Source organism: Patiria miniata, unplaced genomic scaffold (assembly GCF_015706575.1).
Source record: "Patiria miniata isolate m_02_andy unplaced genomic scaffold, ASM1570657v1 HiC_scaffold_18, whole genome shotgun sequence".
NCBI classification, from domain to species: Eukaryota; Metazoa; Echinodermata; class Asteroidea; order Valvatida; family Asterinidae; genus Patiria; species Patiria miniata.
This window is the reverse complement of record NW_024037056.1, coordinates 8,256,269-8,271,701: the sequence shown is the minus strand read 5'-3', so window position 1 is coordinate 8,271,701 and position 15,433 is coordinate 8,256,269. Positions and strand designations below refer to the sequence as shown.

Genomic DNA, 15,433 nt, shown 5'->3' with positions numbered 1-15,433 from the left:
GAGTCCAGGTCCAAATCGTCAAATCCAAGCCCAGTCGCGAAAGGGTTTTTTATAGCCGAGCACGTGCGTGCACGAGTACACTGAGAATACAATGACTATCGAATCGCTCTCTTATGATTATTTTACAGCATAGTAAGGTAACTGAAAGATTTTCACAGGCATGAGTTAAAAGTTATGACAACAGACGCGGGACAGTTTTTAATAAGGGAATTAAATGTGTGTTTCGGAGGTATTATAACACTCTGTTTAAAACCGGTGTGAGTCTGGATGGGTTCGCCTCGGGTAATTATTACCCATCCAGACTCGCACCGGTTTTAAACAGAGTGTTTAATACCGACGGAACACATATTTATTCCCATTCATCAATACCTTTTTGGTCCAAAAACCAAATCTTTTAAGTCCAAAAATCAAAACAAGTCATATTTGTTAAAGTGGTCAGAAATTGCCTCAGATCGCACCACAGAGCATCAAGAATCCATTTTTTTTCGGGGCCCTTATTAAAGCGGGCCCCGAACCCCACGCCTCAAGGGCTTCGCGTTTCACGCTCGCATCAGTTTTGATCAAGGTATGTTCCCCCACTTTTGAAAAGCGATTAACACTCCTGGTTGGGGTTGAAATTTGACAATGGGCCTTATACCTAAGTGAGTATGGCGACACAAAATTAGAAAAATTATACGAAAAATAGGGATATACCGATAGGAATAGTCCACATGCATAGGTTAGCAGACATTACGTAGGTCACACTTTCGTTTCGGACCAACTGCACACTTTTCCCATTTGCTTTGATTTTGCCCCCGAGATCAGCCATTATTTGAGATACGGTAACAAAGCTCTGCACTGTACACGTAGGAGGGGCTATTGAGAGTCGGTATTGTCGTTTTCCTTCCCAATTTTACCCTAGCACAAACTTGTTCTCATCCTTTTCTCTAGAAAACCAAATGTAAATGTAAACAAAAAATACGGAAAATTATCTGGCAGCCGTGGATGCCATTTTGGCTAGCACGGCCTCCATTGTGATTGGTCAGCCAACATTAGATATGAATATAACATGGAATAAGCCTCTGTACTAATGACGTCACACTTTGTTTACATGTGCACTTTATATGGAGCCAGTGGGGGTCCACGGTCCACTGAGCACCATAGGAAAGCACACACGTAAATAAAGTGTGATGTCATTAGTACAGAGGCTTATGGAGATTCAATCTTTAGACACGAAAATGCTGTAAAGCCAGTAAAATCACTTACATGTTGTGTACTATTAATAGAATACTCATGGATTCGTGATTATACAGTGCGAGTAAAAAAAAAAAGCGGAACCCAAATCCCCAAAATTAATACTTTAAAAAAATATGTAGCACCAAACATATCAATGACTGGAAAGCCAATTTCATAAGCTACTTTTAGATGAAAAAATACTGAAATTGCTCAATCTGTTCAAGGAATAACACCATTTAAACACAATGATGCCAAAACCGCTTTTGTCCAAAAGTGCGATTTCAAGAATCGTCGTCACAATTGACTTCAAATATCACCAGCGATAAAACCTCAGTTTAAAAGTTAAACATATTCAACAAAGTCCTTTTGAAGGCCCGTCTTTAAAAAAAAATGGATTTTATAAATCATACTGTTTGCCTAACCAGGGTTGTTTAAAATAAACTGTGCATTACAGTTGTTGACAGTTGTTGAAACAATTATTCTGTGTCGTTTTCTTTGTTGTTCCAAACAGTCAGAATACACAATAAACTGGTTTTTTTTTGGACGAAACAGGTTTTAGGGTCATTGCGTTTAAATGATGATATAATTCTTTGAACGGATTGAGCAATTTCAGTAATTTTTATCATCTAAAAGTAGCCTATGAAATTTGCTTTCCAGTCATTAGTATGTTTGGTGCTACATATTTTTTTTAAATATGAAATGTATTTTTGGGGGTTTGGGTTCCGCATTTTTGACTCACCCTTATTTGTGAATGTCAATATTCAATTGAATTAAACTTCGACAGGGCCTTTTTTCGTTTAGGTTTTGACTGGAATTAAAGACTCAAAAAGCCACTTTACCGATCGCTAATGCTTAATGGATGGTCTTACATGGAGCAAGAATGTATTGGAGAACGTCAAGAATATCTTATATAAACGAGTAACTATCAGGAAAAAAAACAACTCTATGCATATTCAAGAACATATAAATCAGCGTTCTCTTGTAAGAAATATTCACACGATTCAAATAGCTGATAGTTTTCATTGCTTTATAGAGCAATTTCACAGTGTCTAAATGAGTAAATCTTGGAGACTGTATATGTTGCAGAGGATTTTTAGGACATGCAACAGTCGTCTATTTCTCCTCCTCGTCTTCAAATGTTTTGTCCTCCTTGACGAATGTGTCTTCCAAGTGGATTGACCGGAGTAGCATCACCATCAGTTTAACGGGAATCAAACTAGTGAAAACAAAGAGGAAGAACACTTTATTTAACAAGAAGATTTTGTATTAGACATTGACATTGGACTTCCGGCAGGTTTCAATTTCGCGCCCTTATCACTTTATATATACTCAATAATAGTGGTATAGGAGCGCACTTCTCGATAGTCTGGTTCCCTAGACCTGACAATTATTCCCGACGCTCAGGTCTAAATTGGAGGTCAGGCAGCCTCCGTGGCTAAAAATAAACATGACGACATTGACGGCCTTTTTTCAAAGCTCGGCTTCGTTTCCGAATTCGCTTAATCACTTAAAGCTTTTAATGTTCTGATCAAATTTGTAAATAAATCACTTGCTTCATAATATCATACAGTTATGATAATACAGTATGATATTTCTGTAAGATAACATTGACTTATGTTGATCTGGAATCTTCAAAATTGGGCACCCAAAATAGCACTGTTAGCAGGCGGAGCCGAACGAAGACCTAGTTTTGGAAAATCTCGGTAACGGTCGTCAAATTCAAAAAAGTACATGACGCAGCAAAAAGTTCGCCCATACGATCCGAGTATACTTGATGCACAAAATCGTCGTTGAATTTCAAGTTTTTTTTAATGAAAGCAATGAATATTAGTTATCAACTCTAAAAGTTTTTGATAAGCAATTGGTAAGTTATACTCGGAAAAACTCGGGCGCTATCCGATTGTCGACGAAATGAACTCGGCAAACTTCGGACATTTTCGGAAAAAGGAGGAATTCCTACCGTTTTAGTCACGTAACGTAAATTGTAATACAATGTATTACCGGAGGCTACCTGACCTAAGATTCATCAGGAATAGTCAGAATCTTTTGGTTTGGGAACCAGACTAACTTCTCGACACTATGGGAATGAGGTTGGGTACGAGTACTGGTCGATATATGCCGACATTGTTTCTTTTAGCCAATTTGCCGACACTGGTTTTCGTGCGCAAAATGGTTGTTAATGATTTACAAAATATAGTGCTTGTAAGATTGTTTACTCAAGTCTTTGTCAAAGGCTGGGGTATATAGCCATTTGACTTGCCCAGCAGTGACTAAAGCCTGGCAATCAAATTATGAGCAAAAGCTGTCAACATAGAGCCGGAGCCGCATAAAAGTAAGTGCTGTTCATTGTACGAAGGCCCCACAACAACGAGATAGAGCACATTGTGTTATGCAACGTTTCCAATGAAAAACATGTGTGACTGGATCAAGACTATACAAATTTTGGTATGCCCGCAAATTCCTTTGCTGGATAAATTATATTGTACAAAAAGCGAACGTTTTCGAAGAAGTTGAGTGCACGTTTATACTGTACTTTCTGTCCATTATCTTTATGGGTGCGTTCGTTTAGCTCACCCGGGTCGACAGGGTAAAGGCAGACGGGCCAGCCACGACAGCTGGGCTTATCGAACGCTTCGTTCGTACCCCCCGCCCTGCAAACAGGACGCTGGGATACTCTGATGAGCTTCACAGAATCTTTTGAAGGAAGTGGCCTATGACCTATGTATAAAGCATCTGGCTAGCAGCTGTTCAAGACCGCAGTTAGACAATGTGCGCAAATGCTATCCGAAAACTTCCCATAGAATTGCGCACATTCCATACCGAATGTGATTTCTGTTTCATTGCGGACCATGTGGACAAAATTGTGAGCGTCGCATAATGCAATCCGACCGTTCGTGATTCGAAACGGAGCCTGAGCGAGTGACGGGAATTGTAAATTAAGATGTGTTTTACAGAATTTCCTACATTATTACGCTTTTCAACGAGAAAAAAATCTCTAAACTGGAATAAAAGAGTAACGAATCAGTCTTAACGGCCGTAGTTCAACCTTGCAGAGTCATGACCTTGATGACGCACAGGTCGCGCAAAATCCAACCAATCAGAGCGTGAATTCATCAGAGTATCCCAGCGTCCTGTTTGCAGGGCGGGTGTACGAGCGAAATCGAACGCTCAACCGCGGGTCATCACGATCCTCACGTGACGCCCTATAGCAGTGGCCGTAGCCACAGACAAAACGCCCGTTTCGGATTGGGTCTTGAGATTTACTGCTTTTTAGTCAACTACAAAACTCAAAAAAGTTGGGCTGAAATTATAGTCCACTTGAGATTTCCGCTGTCCAGCCGCCATATTTGTTCACTTCTAGGGAATGAACAACGCATGCGTGACGTACTTCCAGCAGTGACTCTGCTGCACGAGCAGGGTCTGTGGTGGCTGACCCGGGTGAGCCCCGAGAATGACGTCAGAGCTAATCGAACGGCACGGGGCTGACCCGTGTCCACCCGGATGAGCTAAACGAACGCACCCTATGATTTTGTGAGAAATACGTTACATGTATATATACACAAAGCAACTCACTTACTTCTTGATAAGTGTGTAAAGGTAAGCCCCACCAGGCACGCACACAACTAACTTATCTAGAAGGACGCCCTCTATGATTTCCTCGGCTGCATTTTGCGGTTGACTGAGTTCCGCATCCCTGTTACCATAGAAACAATCCACCAAATATTTGAGATTCAAACATAATTAAGACTCCCCATCCCCCAAAAGGGTTAATTTGTTAACATCTTTTCCGTACAATCACGTAGTAGTACGACAGTAGGCCTACACCAACGGTTTTAACACCCCCCCCCCATACCCGAGTGAATTGCGGATCCTGGATTTTTAAAGGGGGCTGGCGGATGCCGCCGTTTAAGTCACAGCGAAAATTAAAAAGCATTGAATATAGATATAGATTTTTTTTCAGGAATCTTAGGGAACAGTTGGATTTTCTCCGAAGTGTACAGTATTGGGATCATTTCCAACCTATACATCAAGCTGAACAAAATTGTCATTGGTCAGACGGAGGATGGTTTAGCCACCCAAGTAATCCCAATAATAGAACAGCTTGTCAGGTATATGGAGACCTTTAAAGTACATCAATGCTGATGACATCACGAATAAATGCTTGAGGTCGCGTTTCCTTTTTAGTTGCAGCGTGGATTTATCCCACGCCTATCGTCACAAAAAGTCAGGGGTCACCATCAAATGCGATGCATAATGTATGGCACTTGAGATTGGCGCAAATTTTGATCTTGGTGCTTTTTCACGCGACACATGAAAATTACGTTTAATAACAGATATGGTAGTTGGAAGGGGTGAGTGCAAAAGGAAATGCGGATGAGACAGAAAGATAACCAGAATACCAAATGTCAAGAGCCATTGTTGGACAATTGGATTTGTTAGAGCTTACCCAGTATTGATACGTCCCACTATCATGCCCGTGGCCAGTCCAGAGGGACACGCTAGCGTCATCTTAATAGCGGAGTTCTCGAAGGCGAGGTCTAGTTGTAAGGATTCATGGATGCCATGCACTGTACACTTGCTAGCGGTGTATGCACCCATGGACCTGTACGGGACGAAGGCTATGATGCTACCAATAGTCACGATGTGACCGCTGTTCTTGTCTTTCATGGCGGGAAGAAAGGCTTTGTGGAGCTGTAGGATGATAAATAAATTAGTGGTGTATATATCCAGGGTTTAAATTCGGCACAAATTGCCACCGACACCACGAAGTAACACCAAACTGATATAGGCCTACTTCGTGAAAGCCGCTTAATGACAAATTTTGGTTTCACGAAGTAACACTCAAGCGTGCGTGAACATCGGACACTGGCGCGAAAGTTTCGTATTCACAAAGGGACAACATTGTTACGGAAATACTATTTGGATAAACAAGAATGTAATTAATCGGTAATCTTGCAGGATTGCAGAAATATCAGTAAAAGCCTTGAAACTGCTGAAATAAAGATGAGAGTTACTTCATGAAAACGAAAATGACCGATACAGCCGTCGCTGCTGTTTTCGTCTCGCCGTGTGCGCCCTGTCTCGTCGCAGTTCTTGGTCCCGTCGCTTTTTAATTTAGTAAAAGTATGACAGACCCCAATAATAATTGTTGTCTTGTGTGCAACTATAACCCCAGCAGGCTACGGTGACGTGAAGTGCCCTATTAATTTTGTCTCTCGATCCCTCCATTTTTTTCTTTTTGAGTCTCCGCTCTCTATATAGGCCTATATCTAGCTTGCTTTTTTTCTTGAAGGATGCGGGAGGGGGGGGGGGGGGGAATGCGCCCCACGCCCCTGGATCCACCCCTGCCTACCATGCCGTGATACAGCACCTTTCAAGGAATCCTTACAGTTTTGAAATACGTCCCAACTATACCATCGGAGACCGACCCAACTGAAGCGTTCCAATTTGGCCGGCCCAAGTTTGTTGCCCTCGACCGACTCAGCATATAGTTTGCACAGCAAAAACGTGTATATATAAAATAAAATAACTAAAAACTACTTCGTATCTGTGGCACTTTGTCGATGTGGACGGCATGATCCGTAAATGAGGCGCCCTATTTAGTTGGGCCGTCCCAACCGTCACGCCGTCCTTGCCAAATTGGTGTGCCATTTAACCTGATTTTTAATTTTTATTTTGCCATTCTCAAGGGCATTTCAAGGTTGTGCCTTTTTGGGGTTTTTATGCGAATGCAAATTTGCATATTCATGAGTAAAATATGATATCACTTTACGCAGAAACACGAATGTTTCAGCTATTTCAGCACCAACATTTGCCACTATTTTGGATATTTTGCTGTCGCAATTATTTTGTTGTTTCAGTTGTTTGAGGACATGACATTTATAGGCTAATGAGCAAAATGTTCCCACATACGTTTTCAATGAGCAACGTTTAGGTTCACAATTTGAACAGAAAACCCAGAACGGTGTCTTCCTGAAATGAAATCACAGCAACAGCGCCCTCATTTGTCAGGAAAAGCATGGAATGAAAAAAAATAAATTAAAAGTGGGATGTCAAATAGTTTTCATGCTTTTTAAGAGGAATTTAAAATTACACAAAATGTTCTCAAGCAAAATTCATGCCAGTGAGCCCTTTCATTTGGCAGACTCCCATTAGGGCGCCGGTCCCATCTAAAGTTGGGATCGATGGTAAAGTTGGGGCGTAACAGCTTCTCAATTTAAACAGAAAACTTAATAAACAAAATTGCTAGTCGACTGATTCGTTTGCAAATCGATTGGAACGACTCCTCAAATATCAGAAATACAGGGTGAGTAAAAAAAAACAACAACCAAATGTCGGAACCAACACAGGGATGTGTGTGAATTGTTTTCGGTTTGCTGAAAGAACGCACACATTTTGTGTGATCCGTGGACAGAACTTTAAAACGGTGGTTGTGCTTAAAATTTTGTAACTTAAAAAGTACGTAAGTGATTTGAATGATTCTTGTACTAAAAGAAAGCATATGAATTGGGCTTTCATATTCTAGATTTTGAAGGTGCTACATGCAGATCTTCAATAAAACAATAGTCCCGACATTTGGGTTTCGTGTTTTTGACTCGCCCTATATACTGTTGATCTATTTGTCCTCGGATCGAGTGGTGAGCTTTCGGTCCGTCAGTCGGTCTGAGGTAGAATTATATCGAAACTTCTTACCCAGATATGCGAGACAGCATTGACATTGATAGTTTTTTGGATGATTTCTTCAGAGCACTCCAGGACCGGTTTGTAGTGTGCTACGCCAGCATTATTGACCAGCACGGTGACATCACCAACCTCCTGTCGAACTCGATCAGCTGCTGCATACACTTGCTCTGCCTTACTGACGTCTACAGTGTATGCGTGTACGTCTCCAGCGTCTAGCTCACGTATTATACGCGCAGTCTCCTCATTGCCGTGCTGGTTGACGTCCCAGATCACTACAGTAGCTTTCCGTTTGGCAAATCCTATGGCAAGATGGCGGCCTAGCCCGGCCCCGCCACCCGTTACCAAGACAATCTCACCCCTGACATCTTTCTGTCGGCGCAGGGACGAAGGCACAAAAACATTGACACATGTTTTGAAGAAAGATTCAGTGAAATACCAAATTACGTATAAAAGGAAGACAATACCCGACTTGGCGGCCATGATGGAGTATAAGGGTGCAGAGAGTGACCTCGTCAGAAAGGCAAAGTGCGGAATTATTAGCTTTGTATATGCAAAGCAATCACCATGGACTAGGCAACCTTTGTGCCCCTTCCGAACTTTATCTGGGTTTTCGATGGTTTCTAATTTGAGCTATTTTTATTTGTATTTCCTGATTTTAAAAATGATATTCAAAGCCAAGCTGTTTCGTCCGAGTTAGCTTTTGCAACAGAGTATAGTGCGAGATGTTTTAAGTATAAAACCATAGGTATAGCGATCGGGGGAGGGAGGGGGTTTAAGGGGGTATTTATCCCCCCCTCCAATATTGTGTAAGACTGCCCTTTTCCATGCAAGTACCTTTTGTCACCAGCGTTTACCCCCCCCCCCCCCATCCCCCAATATTTGTAGCGAGTGCCCCTTTTATGAACGAGTGCCCTTTTTCCGAACAAATGCCCTTTTTGTGTGGCAGCGGCCATTACGAGTGCCTTTTTTTTTTAATTTCGCGCATGTGTCGCCCTGAAAAAGCGCCATATATTGTCCGTTAGTGTGCATAATCGTCGCGTTTTGAACAGCGCCCCCAGCGCCTACCTTTCAGCACGGATGTGCAAGTGCCCTTTTCAAGAAGTTTTACCCCCCCCCCCCCTCCCCCCAATAAAAATGACCTTGTTACGCCCCAGGCGAGGATCCGGGGGGGGGGGTACAAAAAAAAAAACATTTCTGTCAATTTTTTTCTTAGTTTTTCACAGACATTAAATTTCCCTCCCCCTGCAAAAATACCAGGATCCGCCCCCGCGCCCCGGAAGACTGGACAAATACTGACATTATTGTTACTAGTACAAGCTTTAAGTTTATTGATATCTTTATTATAAACGAACCAGTTTAAGTACAAGTTAATGTAACTCTGCTGAGTATAGCATTGTATTTTAACGAACCAACAGAACTGATAGCATCGGAGATGATCCGACCATTTTATAAGACTATTAAACATTATAGCAGAACCAGCGCTTCGAGATAAGGCGCTACACAAAAGCTTATATGGATGACTTCTGTCTGAAATACACTCCCAACGGCAGATATGGAACATGGCGACCACCAGTAGGCTATGCAATCTCATGAGTTATGAATTCTACAGCGCATGAGCCACAGACATAGCATCTATTCATATGATTGATTTTTACTTATACGTTGGTGAAGGGCAATTCCCAATATTGACATAGAACCTAGAGGCTATGAAACAATTCAACATTTGCGCTTTTCTGTAAAATGAGCTTATTCATGTAAAAGAAAGACAAAAGAAATTTGTAAATGGAAAAAGCCATGCACACATCTAACTCTTTTTTTGGGGAGCAATATCATATCACTATGGCGTGAAATAAATGCAAAGTGTGTCCTGAAGTATTGCTCTTTGTTCTTCGTTGTTTCTTACGGAAATTGCATCATGCATTAAATTTGCATGTACATCATTTCAGACGCTTATAGACAGGAAAGGTCTCCGCTTCGAACGAATGAAACTCAGACCGATAGATACCCCCACGGCACGCAGTGCTCGTTATATTGGAATATTGGATTAGGTTTTAGTGTCTCATATAGACACCCTATACATGAGCATCGACTTCGAACTTGTCCCGTGCTCATCGCGTGCATAGGCGTGACGAATAACTGTTATGGGCTCGGACACAGATATAGATTCCAATCAATTTGAAATAGATTAATGTGAGACATTTTCTAGGTTTGCTATCTCATTTCTAATTTTTTATGTAACACTGAAAATCTATACCCTAAAGAGAACAGCGAAAACGCGGCGAGTCTGAAGTTCAAAGTCTGGAATTTCCTCTGAAATCTACCGACCACCAGGGATTCCAAAAGCAGGGGGCGGATGCAGTGGATTTTGCAGACGACAACATCTAACTACACGGGACGCTATATTCAGCGTTTAAGAATCATCACAACAGAAATGTAAATGATGTGCCAAACACACATTTAAAGCCTAAGCATGCTACTAGTACCCATCAGTCTAAATGCTCACTAATTAACAAGAACTCCATGAAACCTTTGGATTTTTTTTTTAAATTAGGCTAAACTTAGTCCTGAAGTTGAACGTTGTGAGGAACGAGCTAATATGTGTAGTATTCAAAAACTGCGCAGGTACTAGGTGACTGTACATGCCGAGCTTACTCCAAAGAATTAACATGTCAATACAACAGCCGTCTGGATGGTAATCCTACAAATTTTCAAAGTCGTCGTTCTTGTCACTCTCCTCGTCATCCGTGACGTCATAACGGACGCCATGCTTGTTAATCAGTGGATCTTCAATCTTACGGAACCGCAGCATTCTCACCAGGAACTTCACCGGGATCAAGCTAGATGGAGAAAGAACATACATATAGGCTTAGTTTAAATATTTAATAAACAGTGACAGAATTAGGAGTCCAACGCATTACATCAGGGAAGCTGGCACGCATCAAGTCTTAGACAATAATCCATGCAGAGCCATTAAAAACCAGGCGCATTGTTTCCCATCCTCGAGTCCTTTTACAGATGAAAAGAACTATTACAACTATAATATGCTTCGACAAATTTTCTGAACTCACCTTTTCATGACGGTGTAAATGAGGACTCTCTTGGGAACACAGACCATACGCTTGTTGAGTATCACGCCCTCAATAATGATTCGGGCTGCTTCTTCTGGTGACGTGATGCTCGCCGTCCTGATAAGAAGCAAATAAAATGTTCGAATTAAAACCCAATGGAATCAGATATGGAGTATAAGTTAAGGGAAATGTACAACATTTGCTTTTGCTGCAATTTTCAGAAATAAATGGATTTGGAGGATTATTATGTTATAGCAAATACATGTATTGTTAAACTGACTCGCTTCACGTTTTGGGTTCGGAGATGCTGGGAAATCTAAGAAAACCAACCACGTTCTTGTAGTCTGGTTCCCTAACCCCACTAAAGATGAAACGGAGCAATTTATAGAATTTGGGGAATTGTAAGGGCAGAGAATCAGTCTAGCTGGCTTGTACCCCTTCACAGCTGTGTAATCAATTGCAAAGAATATGCGGAATAAATAAATGTGAAAAATTCGGAGCGGTTTTTGAAAAGAAAGCCATTTTTCTCCAACGCTGGTCGGCCGACCAGCGTTGAAAATACAAGTTTTCTTGAAAATGTCAGCACACCAGGAGCCACGATTTTACAGGATACTTAAGACTGTCATTCCCTAACAATACAGTAAGTTATCTTGTGATCATTTAATCATTTTGTTTTTTGATGTTTACAAATGTTGTATCTTCCCTTTAAATTAGTTTGTGTCGTTGTATTTATAAACTAATGTGCTTAGGCCTATTAACTTCTTATTCCATGTGCATTACTTCGTTCCATTAATAAATGAAACGGTCACCAAAGGCTCTGGCGATAAGTCGGCACAAAAATTCCGTTTTTTTCCGACAGAACATTTGTTTTTATCCGACATACCAGTCTGAATAATTTGGTATTTGTACCAGTAATATCAGGCTTGGTATAGTACGGGTAATCTATCATACCTAGCTGCTGCATATTGGTAATGTCAAATATAATCACTGGCAAGTCTACAAACACCAAGAACAATACATAATATCTTACCCATAATTGATGCGGCCTAGTATCATATTTGTGGCGATCAAGGACGGGCAGACCAATGTCATCTTGATACCGGTCTTATTTTCAAATGTCAGGTCCACCTGTATAGCATCGTGTATGCCTACTGCAGCACAGACACTGGATGTATAGGCGCCCATATGACGAATAGGGAAATAGGCTGCAGTACCTGCGATGGTCACGATATGACCGTGGTTGGCTTCCTTCATAGCTGGTAGGAAGGTCTTGAGAAGCTGCAGGATAAGGGATTTGAGCCATAAACATCAGAATGTAAAAAATGATATTAATAGAAATCGAAAACTTATCAATATAAACAAATCTTTTGTTCATACTTTAGGCCAATACGATTACATGTACATGTATATAGTTTTGAATCATCGCATTCCATTGGAGGCGCACGTGGTTACAAGAGTACAAAATGATTAAGGAGGGTTGTTTCAATCTAAAATAGAAATGATACTTTAAAAAAGGGATACGTTGAAATATTGAAAGCAGGGACGGATCTACAATCCTGGCCAAATCTCGCTGGGCCCCCAGCCCCCCAGTCCCCGGTCAATGTTGTCTCTCATCGCGCGGTGTGTGCTCCATCCCCTGAAGAGAACAACATTGACCGGGGAGCAGGGGGGTTGGTGACCGTTGGAGGCTAAGGTTATTTCCAAGTGTCCCAACCATTTTGGCCGGGATTGTAGCTTTCAGGAAACGGGGGGTGATATGAAAGGGTGGTTGAGTGAAGGCATGTCAAAGACACGCCCTGCTATAGGGGTCCTGGGGTATGCTCCCGGGAAATCTTGAAATCTACGATGCCTTTCCCTTTATTCCGAGGCAATTTAAGAATAAAGTTAGGAACTTTTAGCATTCAATATTTTTTTTGCCATTTTTACTAGCATCAAAACATTAGTCAGCAGCAGCCCTCCCCCTCCCGCTAGATACTGGAAATGTTTAATTTATAGTGCCGGCTATATACTTGGTTAAGCCCCAACTACCTTGTCCGTCCCAACTACATGTAATAAACGACTGGACTAATGGAGGGTGCTCGGTTGGTAGGGAGGGCTGACTTTCTCCAAGACAGAACCGCCGCCTTCTTACCCAAAAGTGCGAGATGGCATTGACGTCTACCATTTTCTGGATAAGGCGATCGGAACATTCCAGTACCGGTTTGTAGTGTGCTACGCCAGCATTATTGACCAGCATGGTGACATCACCAACCTCCTGTCGAACTCGATCAGCTGCTGCATACACTTGCTCTGCCTTACTGACGTCTACAGTGTATGCGAGTACGTCTCCAGCGTCTAGCTCACGTATTATACGCGCAGTCTCCTCATTGCCGTGCTGGTTGACGTCCCAGATCACCACGGTAGCTCCTAGCTTGGCTAACTCTATTGCCATGAGACGCCCCAACCCCGCCCCACCACCCGTCACCAAAGCGATCTCGCATGTCACATCTTTTGGTCTTCGGATGGATAATGGCGCGAAAAGATCAACGCAAGTCTTGACAAAAGATTCGAGGAAATACCAGATCGCAAGAAAAAAGACCAACACCCCCTCGGCCAACATTTTGCAAACTGCTTTCTCAGGTGCGGTGAGCTAACCCAGTACATGAACTTTTATTTTGACCTTTCATCTCAATTTTTCCAAATGATCATCGAGACAGACAAAAAAACACACGTCGAAAACAGACGTGTGTCATGTTTGCTTAAGGGCAACTTGTCTTTCATATGACAATTCCAAAGTTGACCTGTTAAAAAACACAAACATGCATTTGTAAAGATGTCCGCATCATGTATCAAAGTCCACACACGCATATTGCTACAATAATGCACAAAGTTACGCTGCACTGTTCAACTTATACCAGACAAAACCAAAAATGCGAATTGCAGTAATTTGATTATATTTTTCACATAAATAGCAATAACTTGTAGCACATAATGTGAAAGCTTTATTGGAAAACAAGTCTTTATTTTTGCATAAGCAGGCCCGTAGTAAACGATGTAGGCCTACGAGTGTGATGGGTGTTTTTTACTTTAAAAAATATTCTAAAAGGGGGGCAGGGAGCTTTTTCGTGCTGGAATTTTCACAAGCTTATAAGTTTTCATAATGAAATGACGCATTCAAACTCAGTTGAAATTCAGTAAATAGCAGTGAATAATGTCATCGGAGTATGACTTACATCTGCCGACATCAGACTGGCACCGCAATAACTACATTTAATTACCACAGACACCAACAGATGACTCTCACTTAAAAACAAATCGGGAAACTAGGCCTATTCACTAGGCTACTAAGTGTACATACCCTGTTCTAAAGACGGCAGGACTCAAGTGTAGCATTCACTGAAAGACGTTTATTCATAGCCCGTAATAATTTCTTAGAGTGTGGATACGGTGGCCACATAATGCCACTCCATAACATACCCTCTTGTCACTTTCCGTTCAAATCCTTGAGGTTAACTGATGACTTTGGGTTGACTTATCCCTCCAGAGATGGTCACCCGTAACAGTAAAGTCCTGATGAAGCCAATCGCCATCTTGAAAAAATGATCACTTATAACTCCTCCATCACTACAAAGAGCCACTTTCGGGTTCATCTTTCTCAGCAATACAAGTTGGATGTCCTGTTCAGAGTGTGTACCCCTATAGCCCTGAAGTGCTATAAACCCTATATTGCCGTGGCCACAAAACTCTATATTCAAAGAGAAAACTGACGGCACACACATTGTGATTTTGTCAGGCCTATTTACAAACCCTTCTTGTCTACAACCACACCAAGTTCACTTTCGGAAATCAGGTCCCAAAACAAAGTGCAACAAATGTGTTTAAAGCCTGGTTACGTGTATCTCGTGTCAAGCATAGCAATCTAGCGGCTTGATTGGATAAAACGAACATTTCGTATCCCCGAATTCCTTCACGCGATTATTACGCGAAAACTGTCAAGGTTAATATTATTTTGTACATTTCTATTATCCAAACAGAAGCCATGGTATTTTGTCAAGACAAATCTCTATTGTACCATGTGTGATACATCCTGTATATGTATCACGTGCGTGCAATCTTGGCACTCAGTGGTGAACACACGCAAGATGTTTTGATGGGGGTGATGGCATTGTTGATACATGTACACGTTAATAAACTTCATGAATATCTACATTTCCTTTTTCTTTGTTTAAATCTCCAAGGTGTTCAACAAAGATATTTTTCTTCCTATCAAACTCCTGTATCTACTGACTTCTGAAAGATACTTTAACACCACCTAACAAAAAGAAGAATGGCCGTCAATAAAACTTAACCCTGAATATAATTGGACGGTGGCCATAGGGAGAATGTATGCATCCCAATCTATACCTTAATTGTTGTTGACCTAATTCAGTGGTGGATGGCATAGTTTTGAGAAAGTGGCTGAAATGAAGTCAAAGATAATGTCAGGG

General features: G+C 41.5%; 2 protein-coding genes across 2 annotated transcripts; both read right to left on the bottom strand.

Annotated features, from left to right (window-relative positions):
* Window positions 1–1,924: 1,924 nt before the first annotated feature.
* Window positions 1,925–8,416, bottom strand: LOC119724482 (epidermal retinol dehydrogenase 2-like). The gene is made up of 4 exons (XM_038195553.1): window positions 7,909–8,416; window positions 5,663–5,907; window positions 4,793–4,909; window positions 1,925–2,431 (listed from the first exon to the last, which is right to left on the bottom strand). The coding sequence occupies exons 1-4, from the start codon at window positions 8,377–8,379 to the stop codon at window positions 2,329–2,331; spliced, it is 936 nt and encodes a 311-aa protein (XP_038051481.1). The 5' UTR covers window positions 8,380–8,416; the 3' UTR covers window positions 1,925–2,328.
* Window positions 8,417–9,231: 815 nt separating this feature from the next.
* LOC119724481 (estradiol 17-beta-dehydrogenase 11-like) lies at window positions 9,232–15,357 on the bottom strand. The gene is made up of 4 exons (XM_038195551.1): window positions 13,099–15,357; window positions 11,998–12,245; window positions 10,968–11,084; window positions 9,232–10,736 (listed from the first exon to the last, which is right to left on the bottom strand). Exons 1-4 carry the CDS (start codon window positions 13,564–13,566, stop codon window positions 10,598–10,600), a joined length of 972 nt encoding a protein of 323 aa, XP_038051479.1. The 5' UTR covers window positions 13,567–15,357; the 3' UTR covers window positions 9,232–10,597.
* Window positions 15,358–15,433: the final 76 nt, after the last annotated feature.